Consider the following 16,531-nt stretch of genomic DNA (forward strand, 5'->3'; position numbering starts at 1 on the left):
TGTTGACAAGGACAGAGTCAAACAACGGCAGAACATGCCTCTTTCCACATGGGATGGCCCATCAAAGCATGAGGTTAAGTCATAGAAGAAAAATCAGCAGCCTTGTCTTACAGTATTGTAATTACAGGTGATGAGGAGAGTTCCTTCGTATAAATTCAGGTGATGCAGGTGGTCCAGGTAAGGATAGCAGCGGAATCTGTGTTCACCCATGGTCCTCCTGTACACGGCCCGCTCCTCCCTGGACAGAGTGACAGCGGGTTTCCACAGATGATACTGAGAACTGGAATCAGGTCACTCTTTCTAGGCAACATCTGGGCACTTACCTATGGAAAAGGGGATGCCTTGTGCTTGCCTTTCTTCCTTTATCCTTTTAGTCCAACAAAAGTCTGTTTTGCCTTTGGAAATAGCCTGGTGTCTTGGTCTTTGGAAATCCACTTATTCGTGAAAAGAGGACAACCTTGACTAGCACTTTGTCTTTCTGCCTCTGCATTTAAGTGCTCAAGAAGCTATTACCAGATCAATTACTGCTTGAGAAAGAAGAAAACCTGAAGTCTCCCCACAAGGTGACTTATGAAAGCCCATCACACTGGTCTCCCCGAGGCATGAGAGAGCATAGTGATGCAAGACAGAAGGAAGTCTTTCCTCCCCACATCCCTGCAACTCAGAATTCAGCCTGCAGAGGAGTTTGGCTTCAGAAGCTCTCTCTTCCCACCGTGTATCGTAAGAGCAAGTCTCATCATTCTTGTAGTTTTCATTTTTCAAATGCTGTGCATGGCTCTTATGTGATAGGCCATGTGCCCTCCACAGAGCATTCAGAATACAGTCTGATAGGTGTAAGAGGCTCTTGCAGGGGCCTATGTTTTCTAGTAGATTTGAAATTCTGTGATTTCAGATTCATTCTTTCCCAGGGAGGGACAGGATCCTGCAGAGACTCCCGAGGAGCTGAAATACAGCTGGCAAGGACCCCAACACTAAGCTAGAATCCTGCAGAAACCCCTGGGTGAAAATAGACATATGACACTGTTTGCCAAGAGGCGGATGGCACAGCACACCACCACATGGGTGTGATATGGAAAAGGAAATGTTGATGGTGGAGAACACAGGACAGAAAATATGAGGAGAAGCAGTGAGAAGGTGTGGTGCTTCAGTGCAGAACCTGGAGGACGGGTGGGAAACAGTAACCCCTCACGGCGGTGGGTGGCCCAGGGAGCACAGGGCGCTGCGGTGAGGAAGGAGGGCTCTGGGTGATGTGTTCCGCAATGTTAGCACAAAGCAAAGTGAGGCTGTACGGGGGTGGGAGGGGTGAGGAGGCCCTTCCAGCTGCCTGCCCATGGGGACAAAACCAGACGCCTTTAGGAGGTCAATCCGAACCAAAGGCAGACCAAGAAGGCATGGGATCCGCAGGAAGGTTTTTGTCCTGTGCCTGTGAAATGCCCTTCTCCTTGCACAAGGAAAAGAAACAAGCTCATTTTGCTTACTGTCAAAGTGTTTCAAGGCATTGTTTTGACTTCATTTTCAGCTCTATTAACTTTAGCATTATCCCCAGACGTTTTCCTTACTTATTAGTCCAGTGACTAAATCTTTCTGAATGTCCATTTCTTTAAATGCTATCGCACGAATGCTCTAACACATATTCCACAGGTTGACGTGATAATAAAGCAAACAATATGTGTGAAGCATCTGGCTGGGCCTGTCTCACTGCGAGCTGTCTGCACTCCTACCCCTCCCCTCCAACTGGCCCAATCATTAATTGCCATGATGGTTGCTTTCTCTCAGTAGAGCCTGAGTGCCTTATAAATCCTAGTCTATTTTCATGCATGCATTCACTCACTCATTCATCCAATGAATATTCGTTTTTATTTGTGATGTGACAGTCAGTAAACGTTGGAGATACAAAAATGATGGGCAGCCACTGCCAGCAGTAGATCTCAGTCTCCCCAGGAGATAAGCAAATAAAAATTTAATTTACTCAAGTGTGATAATGAGCGATGCCAGAGAAGCACAGAGGGAACGTTAGAAAGAGGGAGGAAAAGCAGTGGCAAGGCTTCCCAAGGGAAGGGGCAGCTGAGCTGGATCTCCAGGGAAGAGCTGAGGAATCAGCCAGCTGGAAAGGAGCAGAAAGAAGAGCAAGTGTGAGGGTGCAGAGTAAGATGCCTCTGAACACTAGAAAGGGGTCTGGGAAGACAACAATGCAGGGCAGGGAGGCAACATGAATGAGAGAAGGGAGACAGCCACAGCACTGCATCATGGGAGTCAAGAAGGAAACCATGCGGAGAAGGAAGGAGAAGCTGGATCTGAAGAAGCAAGTAAAACAGGGATTGTTTGTTCGATGTGTGGCTGATGAGCTCAGCAAAAGGAGTTTCAGAGAGCAGCTGGGTCAGAAGTCAGTCTGCTGCACTGCCATCCCCACCACCTCTGTTGTGTTGGGGAGTCACGGTCACCCTAGTATCTCATGGTAGCACAGAGGTGTGCTGCTGTTGGCTTACAGCTAGAATTTGCAGTTACGTCTCTTTATATACATATCCCATATTTTACAGTACTTCTATTGCCCTAATAGCAATTAATGCTCCCTTATATGTGTGCACAGCCAGTGCTGCCTTTCAGAATACATCACCAACTCCACTACTGATACCCCCCGCATACTCCTGGGAACTCATTCCATGTCAATCTGGACCTCACAGCTTACAGTGTGGGGCTTCATCTAGCATCTTGTCCTTGGTTCTCCAGCACCCACCTCTTCTCAGTGTCTGCAGTCTTTATAGCAGAGTTATGCAGAAGACTTGCTCCACGTGACCAAGGGCTCCCCTTGTGGCAGACAGTGGGTCAACAGCCCCCATGCCATTTCTGAAAGCCCTTTCCTTGTCTTTCCTCTAGCACTGAGGCGGGGAAATGAGAACATTCGTCTTTCTAGACATTCTTGCAGTCCGTCTGGACATGTGACAATTATGGCCCAAAAGATTTGGGCAGACATCTTGGGGTAGAGATTTCCTTCCCAACTATAAAGGCAAAAGCTCGTTAGGAAAAAGCCCTTTTCCCTGGGCCTCTTCCTCCCAACTGCAATGCAGGCGTCTAGGGGCAGCCACCACCTGCAGCTGTGAGGACGAGGAACACACACTGAGGCTGATGGAGAGGAGGGATGAAGGAACTGGGGAGCGGCTGCAGCAGTCTGGACATCCAGCAGTCTGGACTCCTTGCTAAGTGGAAGCATAAGCCCTTGTTGGTACATGCATCTTGACCCACCCCTGGGAGCATGAAGAGCAGACAGCTGGTTGGTGCTCTGTGAGGCCCCTCAAATCCTTACGAGCTCTCCCACCTCCATGATATTCTCGAATGATCCATCACTGGCAGCTCCAAGTGTACACCTATGAAACAGGCCTCGTTGCACTGCTGCCTCTAGTGCACCCACAGCTACTGCTAAGACCTACAGTCAGACAACCCTGCTGTCTGGTTGACAGGTTTCTAGATGTTCCTGACTCCTGGACAAAAACCACTGGAGGACCCAGAAAAGATGCCTGGGTCACACCTACAACAGGGGGCACCTCCCCTGCCCAGTCATGCAGGATTACAAAAGGGGAGAGGTGGGCAGGAGGAATGGAAAACAAAGGAAAGGAAGGTTCAGTAGTGGCCAGTGAGGAGCAGGGAGAGTCCTGAGGCCCTGGTAACGAGGACGCCTCCTGTAAGTGAGATGAAAGAGGCATATGTTGAGAGAACAAATTGATGTCTCTGTCTCTCTATCTCTCAGTCTCTCTCTCTTTCTCTAAAATCAATAAAAACACAAATAAACAAACAAACAAACACTAAAGTCCTGTCCAGATGGCTCAGTTGATTGGAGCATCATCCCATATACCAAAAGGCTGCAGGTTCAATCTGTAGTCGGGGCAGTACAGGAGGCAATTGATCAAATTTTATCTCACTTGGATGTTTCTTTCTCCCTCTCTCTCTCTCTCTCTCTCTCTCTCTCTCTCTCTCTCTCTCTCTCTCTCTCCTCCAAATCAACAAAAACAGATCCTTGGGTGGGGATAAAAAAACAACAACAGCCTGGGCAGTGGGCAGCGTGGCTCAGAGGTTGAGCTTCAGCCTATGGACCAGGAGGTCACTGGTTTGATTCCAAGTCAGGCCATATGCCCAAACTGCAAGCTTGATCCCCAGTAGGGGGAGTGTAGGAGGCAGCTGATCAATGATGCTTTCTCATTATTGAAGTTTATATTTTTATATTTCTCTCTCCCTCTCCCTTCCTTCTGAAATCAATAAAATATATATATATTATATTTAAATCATTGTCTTTGAAATAAAATTGTTTAAAAAACAATTGAGATTGAGACTCCTTACACAATAAGGCTATGGGCATAAATGCTCAATTTCTGGTGGTTTTATGTCCTAATAAACCCATTATAATTAAAAATATTATTGAGTCAAAATGGATTTTAATACACCTTACATACTGAACATCGTAGCTTAGCTTATAGCCAGTTTTTATTAAATGTGAATTGCTTTCACTGTAAAGTCAAAAAATTGTTAAGTCAAACCATCATAAGATTGGGGACCATCTGTATCATCTTAGGAATGATAAATTCCCTAAGGTAGATCCTCAGAGCTCTTGACCTAGCCAATATGTTTTTTCCTGTCCCATTTATCCAGCATCACAGCCACAATTTGCATTCATCTATGAGGTATCCCAATATAGCTCCACTAAATTATCTGTGGAGTATATCTATATCCCCACCATTTATGCAGACAGGATCTTCACGGGCTTGTTCTATTTTTAAGCACCCTGAAAATACAGGGGTTGGCAAAAGTAGATTTACAGTTGTGATTATGGGAAATAGTGGTACAATAATTAATAAATAATGACACGGGAATAAATTCTGTTTTGCATACTCAAAACCTTAAACCTACTTTTGCCCACCCCTGTATTCTACCGAGGGGAGAAACACATAAAGGTATTTCACAAGATATCCATACCATGGTCCGGGCTTTGACTAACTGTAGTTGAGTCACTGCACACCTAAGAGATCCAGCACCTCAATCAGATTGGGAGGCTTCATTTGATCCCAAGAAGGCTGCTCCGTACCATCTCCAGTCCATGTCCCTACTCCTGGCACTCTCAAAAAAGTCCAGCATCTACTTTACTAGTTAGTTTCTGGAAGCAACCTATTCCCCATCTACACATGTAATTAAAACCTATGTAGACAATCACAAGAAAATCGGTCCAATCTGAATGAAGTCATTCCAGCCGTAGAGCCAGAGGCCACCCAAAAAGCTGCCCAGGTAAAAATGCCGCTAGTTTCATCTGGTGACTCCTTTACTATGGAAGCCTCAGCCACTCGTTCCCACGCTCTGTGGAGTCCTCTTGCCCATGGATCCAAGTAAGAGTATACCTTGCTTGGACCAACTGGCTACTTGCAGGGTCCCCTAACTTTAGGAAAAAGAGAATAAATGTATTTTATAGACGACAGCACCACCATCACACCTGCTGGAAACCAATGAAGAGCTTCTATTTTCCATTCTATGACCAGGACATCCTTGATAAAGGAGGGGACCCAAACAGCAGTCATTTCAACACGGGAGGATACCCTCAAAAAAAGTATGTTCATTGTCCATATTTTACAGACTCCTGGGTAGTAGCTAAAGGCTCTACTCTTTGATCTGCTCTATAGCTCAAACACAAAATAGACTTCACATTCAGAATTGTTCACTATGGGACCTTCCACATTAGGAATATATTTCGGCTCAGACCTCATGTATTAAAATTCTCAGTTCCTACTACAGGTCCCAAGGAGGAAGCTTAATTTAATGCCACAGCCAACCAACTTGCTAACATTTCTTTCTTCTTTAAAAAATATATTTTATTGATTTTTTACAGAGAGGAAGGAGAGAGGAATAGAGAGTTAGAAACATCGATGAGAGGGACATCGATCAGCTGACTCTTGCACACCTCCTACTGGGGATGTGCCCACAACTAAGATACATGCCCTTGACCAGAATCGAACCTGGGACCCTTGAGTCCGCAGGCCAATGCTCTATCCACTGAACCAAACTGGTTTTGGCGCTAACATTTCTTAAGTAAACTCATATATATCCCAAACAGAATTACCCTTCCCACTTAATAACAAACTCCCATTCTGCTATTTCTTTTTCAAACGTGGAGCCCAAATTGAGAGGGATAACACAGTGGGACCCATAGAAAATGAGGACCCTAATCTCCCCCTCCCCCCCAACAAGCTGTTCTGTATGCCAAAAGAAATCTGTCTGCCAAAGCCTACTGTCCTTCCTCAATATGATGCTTTAAAGGTTGACTCACTGGAGGTGTCTATTTCTTGGTGCCTTCTTTTAAACTATATTACAGTCTTTGGTATAACAGACACATGTTTAATATTTTCAGTTGTATAATACAGACTCAACACTCCCTATAACTGTGTGGATCTTTTAACAAGGACTGGAAGATCTTGCATTAGTTCCTAACGCCAACATTCTTAAATAGGATGCCAGCTCCATTCTGTTATGGTGATTTGAAAGGGAAATTTCCACAATACTCAGGATGGAATGCCCATGCCTCTCATAATAATAAGAAATAAGAACTTGAAGAAAAAAAAGGCGGTGGCTGGCAGGACAGAGGTGACCAAACCAGAGAGGATGAACCTGCATTACCACCATTTGTCCACCATTCAGAAACGAAATATCATTGCTGACAGATACACATAAGGAACTGTTTGACATTGAAATTGGGACTCAAAAGAACTGTTGGCCCTGTCTGATTAATTTGCCTCTCGGCATAACCATTATTGCTTGTCTCATTTTAGGTTCTCATAGTGTATTTCTTGTATCATATGATCTCACTCATCTAGGGGAAATAATGGACAACATAAACTGATGAACAAAAACAGAACCGGTAACAGGGAAGCATCAATCAGACTGTTAAACCTCAGAGGGAAGGTGGGGGAAGGTGGGGGGAAAGGGAAGAGATCAACCAAAGAACTTGTATGCATGCATATAAGCCTAACCAATGGTCATGGACAGAAAGAGGGGTGGGGGCATGCGTGGGGAGGGGTTTGGGATGGGAATGGGGGGATGAGGACAAATATGTGATACCTTAATCAATAAAGAAATTTAAAAAAAAAAAAAAAAAAAAAAAAAGAAAGAAAGAACTTACTCAACCACTCCTAGAGCCAAAGGAATACGGATTTCTAGTCATTCTTGTGGTAATTTCCCAAATGTAAAACTCTGCCTGGAGGTCTTAGGGCTACTCACAGACTCACAAAGGGTCTGTAAAACCGCTGTATACTCACTACTCTCTGTTCCAGGTCTTTTCCTGGGGAACCATCCTCCTTTATCCCCACCTCAGGAATTCTTCGCTTGTGTGAGTAATAACCTTTCCTTGGTTATACCAAAGCACTACTGTCAGGACCTTCAGTAGGAGAAGCTCACCTTGGGAGGAGCTGCCCCATGACATGGTGAAGTTGCTAGAAAAGCCATCATGGAAGGTAGGAAGTGATTATCTCATTGTGACTAATGATGTTAAACATTTTTTTTCAAATGCTTATGAGCCATCTGTATATATTTTTTGGTTAAAATGTCCATTAAAATTTATGTTCATTTTTAAATTATGTTGTTTTCTTCTTATTGAGCTAGTTGCAAAAGTTCTTTATATATTATGTATAAAACTTTTACTGCTATATGATTTTCAAATATTTTCTCCCAGTTTCTGGTTTTTCTCCATATATATATATATATATATATATATATATATATATATATATATATATTAGTGATTTCAGAAAGGAAGGAAGAGGGAGAGAGAGATAAACATCGCTGATGAGAGAGAATCAATGATTGGCTGCCTCCTGCATGTCCACATTGGGGATCACCCTGCGACCTGGGCATGTGCCCTGACCAAGAATCAAACTGTGACCTCCTGGTGCACAGGTCGATGCTCAACCACTGAGCCATGCTGGCCAGGCTTCTTTTTATATTCTCAATGATGCATGTAGAAGCATAAAATTTTTAAAGTTTGATAAAATGTTATTAATCATTTTTTCCTATATTGATTATACTTTTACTGTTGTTTCTTTACCTAATCCAAAGCCATTGGGTTATAGAATATTGTGGTTTAAAAATTGTATATTAGAGAGTTCTAGTGTTTTTACAATAACCAACAAAGTAATGGAAATTATTTTACAATCATCTTGAAAGCACAGGTTATGCCTATAAAACTACCTTTAGAAATCATTATGCCCATGGAAATGAATGTTCTCAATGACTGATTACCTATAGCATGTACAAAGTATTCTCAGTGGTTCATGAAACAAGATTAAGTTTTTGATATATGAAAGTATAGACAAGATATATTTAACTTCTTAAGTATGTACACATAAAGATACTACAGTAATAACCATCTTCTTAATGGCAAAAGGAGCCATAATATAAGACATCAGGGCACAAGAACATTTTCCTCGTTTGCTCCCGGCCTCGGCAGCTCTCTAAAGAGCTTCTTTTTTCTCCCATCAAATGAGAGGTTGTAGAACATTTGAACTCTGAAACCACAGAGCAGCGAAGAGACCAGTGGCTCTAAAAAGGATCACAGTCCCTGGCAGATGAGAAGGTATATTTATTTCCTTTTCTTCTCCTCATATCCTTTCCACTGTGCCCAAGCCTCTTTTCTCGCTACTTCCTCTAAGCACTTAATCTCTCAAAATATTTGTGCTTCTCTGTAACTCCCCCCAAAAATAATTCCTCCCACCAGGCAGACGGGCTTTTCTGTGTTGTTGCAAATTCATTCCAATGCCTGTTGGCTCAGGGAAAACGTCTACCAAGGAGGGCACAGTGAATTAACGCACCAGGCCAGATGACATTAAGGCAACCTCGATTTATGTTTCAGTGGGCCCACCTTCACCCTGGCAAGCCGGTGGAAACAGTGTTGTCTGCTGAATGTTTGCTTTCAAGCTATAAAAAGCAACACCCAGCCTCTCCGTGAAGAGAGACCCTGTCAAGGAAGTAGTGGAGTCACGTGGGAATAATAGAAAATAAAATTCCACCTCTAACAACCTCCAGACTAAGTGGGGCCAATCAAACACCATTTCTTCATGAATTCCGATCTCTTCACCCTCCCACCTACCCACAAAGCAAGGGAACGAGCAGAGCATGTCCTCCTGTCTGGCAACCTCACCCTGGCTTTCCTGTCCATGTGGCAATGTACCCGGAGAAGCCCAGGGTGACTGCAGCCGCATCCAGAAGCCCTGTCCCCGGGCAGCTGGCCTAGACCGTTGTGCCGACAGCTCTTACCGCAGCAGCGCAGCTGAAGGTGTGCATACGCGTCCAAGAACAAAGAGGTGGAAGTTACAAGCTGGGGGGCCCCAGGGAAACCCATTTCCAAACAGGGAATATGGGGAGACAGGCAACGGACAACCGGACAACCGGAGCAGAAGAGGAGGAGAGCCCCCTCGTACACCTTGAAAGAGAAGGGCTGCAGTCAGGCACGGGTTAGGAAGGCTGCAGGATCTAAAGCCTCATCTTAAGTTACTTCAGACACCAGGCTCAAGGCAGCTTTAAAGAGTACTGAATGTTTTAAAACAGAACACGGATAGGATCATCACTTCGGAAAGCAACGAAGTAAAGATGAAAAAGTTACTGACAGCCCAGCGGGCATGGCTCAGTGGTTGAGCGTCGACCAGTGCCCAGGATGTGGGCTCCGATCCCTGGTGTGGTGTGTGAGGCAGCCCATCAATGACTGATTCTCTGTCATCATTGATGTTTCTATCTTTCTCTCCCTCTCCCTTTCTCTGTTTTAAGTGAATGACAGCATTCTCAAAAGTAAAATTCAATAACCTTCAGCAATTCGGAGGGTGGGAATAGAAGAAAGGGAGAAGGGGTGAAAGTCAGCTATTCCAGGGTTCTGTTGGGCTGTATGGCCGTTTTTTCAAGCCTGGTTCACACTTAATTTGAATTTTCTGTAGTTCATAATTATGATCCCAATGTGAACATAGACAACAGAAAAATGTCGCATACGACATTATTACTACTTTCATTATAAGACAGTAGAGAGTCAACAGTGCCTGATTCTCTCTCCTCCATACTCCATTCTTAGGAAAGGACACAAGTCTACACAAAATGACAACCTTACACAGCTGCTTCAGAAATGTGTCAGGTTTTGGGAAGAAATACTGCTAACAAGAGAGCATGTGGACCACATGGAGCAACTGCCAGCAGCTGATGTCAGATTTTACCTCTGAAACAGAGCAGAACCAGGAAGAAAAAAGAAATAGAGGCTTTGATCTTCCTCCCACTGGCCAGCCAGAGAATCAGGTGGCTGCGCCCACGCAGGAAGGATCTACTTCCTGAGGCTGAAAGGGTGCCCCAGGCTCACTCACTGCCCACTGTCTCCAGGCTCTGGAGATTATACCTCTGTTGTAGTATAAGGCAACACCAAAGGAATGAAGAGAAATCGGCCATCACACCTCCGGACATGAAGGGGGTGGCAGGTTTCAGGTGGCATTGTTCAAGCATTGTTCCTGGCAGCAGCAGGAGTCCAGGTTGATTAGGCTCACTCATGAATATATGCACTTTATGACAGCCTTTGGGTTAAGACATGGGAGCAGAAGAAAGCTTTGAGGTCCAGTATTTAAAAACTCAAATGATGTAGACACAGACAACAGTAAGGTGATTGCCAGAGGGGAAGGGGGTTGGGGAGAGCAGAGAGTGCAAAGGGGGGAATAAATGGTGATGGAAGGAGACTTGACTTTGGGTGCTGAACGCACAATACAATCCACAGATGATGTATTGTAGAATTGTACACCTAAAACCTATACAATTTCATTAACAAATGTCACCTCAATTATATAAATAAATAAATTCAAATGAATAAATTTTATGTTACCCATATTTACCACAATTTAAAAAAAAACTCAAAGTATTACCTTAGATCGTTTGGCTCAATGGATAGAGTGTCAACCTGTGGACTAAAGGGTCCCAGGTTCAATTCCAGGTTGTGGGCTCAATTCCCAGTGGGGAGCATATAAGGGTAGCCAATCAGTGATTCTCTCTCTCATCATTGATGTTTCTATCTCTCCCTCTTCCTTCCTTCCTTTCGAAAATTAATAAAAATATGTTTTTTAAAAATCACTCAAATTATTTGCCCAGCTGGCGTTGTTCAGTGGTTGAGCATCCACCTATGACCAGGAGGTCAGGGTTTGACTCCCGGTCAGGGCACATGCCTGGGTTGCAGGCTCAATCCCACGTGTGGGGCCTGCAGGAGGCAGCCGATCAATGATTCTCTCTCATCACTTATGTTTCTCTCTCTCCTTCTTCCTTTCTCTCTGAAATCAATAAAAATATATATTTTTAAAATTATAATAATAAATAAAATAACCCAAATTAGTAAGTTTTATATTATGTGTATTTTACCGCAATGTTTTAAATTCACATATTTTTAAAAACAGACATTTGTTTAAGGGCTCTATGGTGCAGCCTTTCATGTGGTTTATTCTCCAAGAAGGACAACTGCTTCCTAGCGGTGACCACCAGGAGTTCTAAATCCTGTCTGAGAGCACAGGCCGTTGGGGAAATCCAAATTAAAAACAAGACTGCCCTAGCCAGTGTGGTTCTGTGGGTAGAGTGCAGGCCCTCAGACTTGAAGGGCCCAGGGTCCTTGGTTGCAGGTTCTATCCCTGGTCCCAGGCAAGGTGCGTGGGGGAGACAGCCAATCCAAGTGTCTCTCTCACATGGATGTTTTTGTCTCTCTGTCTCTCTCCCATTCCCTCTAAAAATCAACAGGGGAAAAAAAAAAAAAAAAAAAAAAAAAATATATATATATATATATATATATATATATATATATATATATATATATATCTATCTATCCTCGGGTGAGAGTTAACAACAACAACAACAAACAAACACAGCTCCAAAAAAAATCATAAAACATATACAAAGTTTCTATAAGTTAAGAGGAGAATATTGTTAAGATATGGAGAAAATGCTACTTTTGGAGAACAGGTACTATAAGAAACAGAAGAAACCCTTGGAAAGCATTTGCTTCACATTCTCAAGAAAATATGAAGAAATGGAGGTGAAGTTTAAAAGATTATTAAGTGTTTTCTAAGATGTAAACTGATGTAATAAAGTACAGGCTGGAAAATTTTTTAAAACTATAAAAATAAAAATGTCATCGATTTACTGTTATAGATAGGGCAAAACAGAGAGTTGACACTACAGAGAAATAATTCAGTAATATAGAGGACAAATTTTAGAAACTATTCCAGAGGGCAGAGGAAAAGGACAAATCAAATTATAATTTCTTTACACAGACAAGTAAGATAAATTTTGCACCCCTGCTACACAAATAATCAAAACCATATATGATAATAGGGATATAAAATAAGTTAAAAGACAACTTTAAAAGAAAACACTACAGAATGATGTAAATTGAAAAATCTTAATAAAATAGACCACATTCAGGAAAAAGATAAAAATTACCTATGGTATATTAGCTCAAGAAGTATGCAAAGCAGGAAAGAAATATGCCAAAAGGTACTGAAAAATTCATCAAAGAATTACCTCAAAAAAAAGGCCAAGAACCAGATAATATCATTAGCACATTCTTTCAAACTTTCCCCCAGGGCACCCTCAGAGAGTACAGCAAACAGTAACAGGACTTGGGAAAAGAAGGAATGCTCCCAGTTCCTTGGGAAGCAAGGCTGCCTACAGTGCCCAATCCTGCACAGAGTCAGAGTACAGGCAGACATTTTCCTCAAAGCTTTGTTACTCCAGGATTTCTTAGTGCCTCTAATCCTCTGTGACATTCCAGAAGGAGGGTGGTGGAGGCGGTGTGGTTCCAGCACTTTAAGATTTCTTCCAAGCTCCCCCAGACGCTTCTCCTGACCATGCAGAAGCTACCCAGGAGCCGGGGTCAGGCAATCAGAAGATTAAGATGACCCAAGAGCAGGAAGAGATTAACTAAAGAACTTATACCAAATGCATATATGCAGAACCCATGGGCACAGACAATAGTGTGAAGGCCTAGTGGAAGGGAGGCAAGGGGTGGGGGAGGAGGGTCAATGGGGAAAAGGGGGGATATCTGAATACTTCCAACAATAAAGACAAATTTTAAAAAGAACTGCTAGAATAGTACATGGTAACAAAACACACAGACGCATTAATAAGAAGGCAATTAGGTCTTTGGGAGAATTCATTTCCAAAAGAATGCTAAAGCAAGCTATAAAATGCAAGTAGAATTGTGTTTTGACATAAGTAGTGTATATTGTCTATGATGTCATAATTTTTCTCTTGAGAGAACTGACAAGAATCTCTGTTCTTAAATATGAACACAAACATAACAAAAAGAACACCAGTGACAGTGAATGTATTCTACCTAATTCTCATTTAGTATATTTGACTGTCCTATCAATGAGTTCCTTATTACAAAGACACTTAAATTATCCATAGAAGTAAAAGAAAAATATAAAACAAGAAACTGCTGCTACTAGTAATGTCAGAGGGAATACTACTTGCTATATCAACATATCAGTATATAGATTAGATAGATAGATAGATAGATAGATAGATAGATAGATAGATAGATACAGTAAATGAATATTATGTGTCATGTTTGGTTCCTCAGATATGTTTACCTATAATATTCTTATCCAACAGGTTGTGATCAAAACTATTTAGCCTTATTTTTATTCTCTTTTAAAAATATTTCTTTCCAAAAAAGAATATACAGAAGACTACACAGAGGAAAAGAAATTCACAAGAGATAAATATAGGAAAAGAAAAATATATTGCAATATATAAAATTGCAATAATAAAACAATGCTGAGGCACAAAGTACATTCTGCTGTTGAGAATGTAATTTGATTCAACTCTTCTAGGAAGCAACTAGCCATATGTATTTAGAACTTAGAGTACACTTATTCTTGAACCTACCAATCCAACTTCTATCAGTCCATCCTGGAGAATTAATTTTTAATATTAAAATTTACATACTTCAATGTACTTAATACAATTACTAATAGCAAACAAAGCAAAACAAACCAGGAAATGATCTAAATGTCTAAAACTGCAAAGAATTCATATAGCACATTCATATGATGAATTAAGCAACAATTAAAAACAATGCTTTGGCAAATTTTTAATAATATAAATACGTTTTTTGGGGGAAAGAATACAAAATATAAAGTACAATGTTAAATATATTTTAAAATATGTTTATGTAGGAAAAACTACCGGTACTGGGAGGGGGGGGGAGGAAAAAAACAGACCAAAACCTTAATATGATCTGTGGGTGGTGGGACTCTGAGTGAATATAATTTTTATATATTTCTAACATCTAACTTTTTGCACCAAACATGTATTACTTTTATAATCAGAAAAATGATTTTAAAAACAAACAAACAATTATTGCACATGGATGAAATACTCATGTGAGTGAAAGAACAATTCTAAGTCTCCATTTACTAAGAACAAAAACATTCTCAACATCGTGCACAGAATTCCATCCTCCCAAATGTGCCTCTTACACCGGTGCACATTAAAGCATAAAGATAGCAGGCAATCCAGCCAAATCCCTCAATAAGGACAGGCTGAGCTGCTTCTCCCAAGGGGGTGCAAAGCACCATGATCAAGAGGGGAATTCAGCTACCATTTTTTTTTTTAAGCGCAGCTGTTTTCGGATACCCCTAGAACCAAGAAATAGGCTTTACAGAGGAGATTGAGGAGTGAGGAGTTACATTCTGGTGTGCACATTCATTCTCTCTCTCTCTCTCTCTCTCTCTCTCTCTCTCTCTCTCTCTCTCTCCCTCCCTCCCTCCCTCCCTCCCTCCCTCCCTCCCTCCCTCCCTCCCTCCCTCACTCGATGCTGCCATCCCAGCCAGATAACTCAAAGCAAGTCCTGCAGGTGCAGCCGCACCCCATCCCCTCGGGCACCGGGAGTACCTGTTCGTTGCGCCGCGAGGCTGCGGGGTGCCCGGGCTCCTCGGCGCTGCAGGGGAACCAGGGGTGGCCTCTCTGCTTTCCTCCTCCAAGAGCCTGCAAAGCCAGGGGGGGAAAAACACACACAAAACAACTAAGTTGTTAGACCTCGCGGGGAGCGATGGTTGGCAAACTGGCTGCCTGCGCGCCCTGCCTCCCAGATAATCTCCCGAGCCCCGGCGTCCCAGGCGGCTCGGCGGGACCGTGGGAAAGCACGCGGGGTGCAGAGCCCCGGACCCCGATGCCGCCGGACGGTCCCGCCCTGCAGCTCCCTGCTTCCGAGCGATGCACGCTCGGGCCCTCACCACACAGACCGGTCCCTCTCTGCCCATGCGGTGCCCTCGGGACTCAAGTGTCGCCCCTTCTGGTACCCCCGGACTGGTCCAGCCCTGGGACCCGCACTTCCCCGGCACACCCCACCCTCAGGCCGCCGCTGCCCTTCGGCTGGCTTCGCAGCCGCCAAAAGTCCGCGCCCAAGTGCAGCGGCTCGGCGGGCGGCGGGCCCCGGGGGCGCACAGCGGGGGCCCGGGGGCGGGGGGCGCGGGGCGCGGGCGGTTACCTGGGGCGGGCGGGCTCGCTGGCGGAGCCCCAGAGCAGGCGCAGCAGCAGCAGGCTGCCCAGCAGGGCGAGCAGCGCGCTCCCCGGCCGCATCCTGAGCCCCAGGCGCGGCAGCCGCCGCCGCTGCCCCAGCGACGCGCAGCCCCGGCGGCCCCGGCCCGTGGCTCCGGCCGCGGCCGCCGCAGCCACCGCAGCCACGCACACCTCCAGCCTGACCGCGGCGGGAGGGGGGCGACAGCGCTCCGCGAGGTCCGCGCTGCACAGGCTCCGCGTCCCCCGCTCCCACTTCGCCCGCCGCCCGGCGCTCCGGAGGCGGTGCCGCTCCGCCGAGCTCGCTTCCTCCCGCCCGAGGCGCTCCGGCCGCTGCGGGTTCTGGGCTCTGGTCGCCGCCGCCGCCGCCGCCTCCTCCTCCTCCTCCGCCGCCGCCGCCGCCGCCACCGCGCGGGGTCACCTGAAGGTTGGGGCGCGGGAGCTCCACTCAGTGCAGAGGGGGCTCCAACTTGTGTGCGCCTTCACCTGCTCCCCGAGGCACACGCAGCGCACCTAGGAGCTCTGCAGCCCCGTCGGTGCCCCTGCGGTTGGCAGGCGGGGCTGAGAGGGGCGGGGGAGGACGGGAAAAGGGCTCGCTTTGAAAACTTTGAACATCGTGTAGTCGCTCTGCCGGGCTGTCCCACGCAGGAAGGCTGCCAGGAACTTAGCAGTCATTGGGTAAATTCCCGTGCCCCATAGAAGGAGCAACCTCTCCTGGCTTAAACGCAGAATCCAAGGTACAGAGAATCCATTTCTAGGGTCAGGCAGTCTTTAGGGGTCCTGCAAACGACTGCCCCCGGGCCAAATTCCGTTCCGTTCCTGCCCGATTCTGTAGTTTTAGTGTAACACCTCCCTCTCCATGCCTTTGTATTATCATCAAGGGCTGTCTGTGTCTGAGTACCTATGGCTGCTCTTATGACGCAGTGCCAAGTTGAGTAGTGGTGACAAAGATCATAGGGCCCACAGAGCTAAAAAAATA

The 16,531-nt window shown here is 44.8% G+C and overlaps 1 protein-coding gene across 2 annotated transcripts in view; it reads right to left on the reverse strand.

Annotated features, from left to right (window-relative positions):
- Positions 1–15,880, reverse strand: part of ST8SIA6 (ST8 alpha-N-acetyl-neuraminide alpha-2,8-sialyltransferase 6) — a 124,793-nt gene extending 108,913 nt beyond the window's left edge. For both annotated transcript variants that reach the window (XM_084871333.1, XM_084871332.1), the window contains exons 1-2: positions 15,524–15,880; positions 14,929–15,021 (exon numbers count right to left, since the gene is read on the reverse strand). In XM_084871333.1, coding sequence (XP_084727459.1) covers positions 14,929–15,021; positions 15,524–15,615 — 185 coding nt within the window. In that variant the 5' untranslated portion in view covers positions 15,616–15,880. The remainder of the gene's footprint in view (positions 1–14,928; positions 15,022–15,523) is intronic.
- Between the last annotated feature and the right edge of the window lie 651 nt (positions 15,881–16,531).

Source organism: Pipistrellus hanaki, assembly GCF_964339955.1.
Source record: "Pipistrellus hanaki genome assembly, chromosome: 1".
NCBI classification, from domain to species: Eukaryota; Metazoa; Chordata; class Mammalia; order Chiroptera; family Vespertilionidae; genus Pipistrellus; species Pipistrellus hanaki.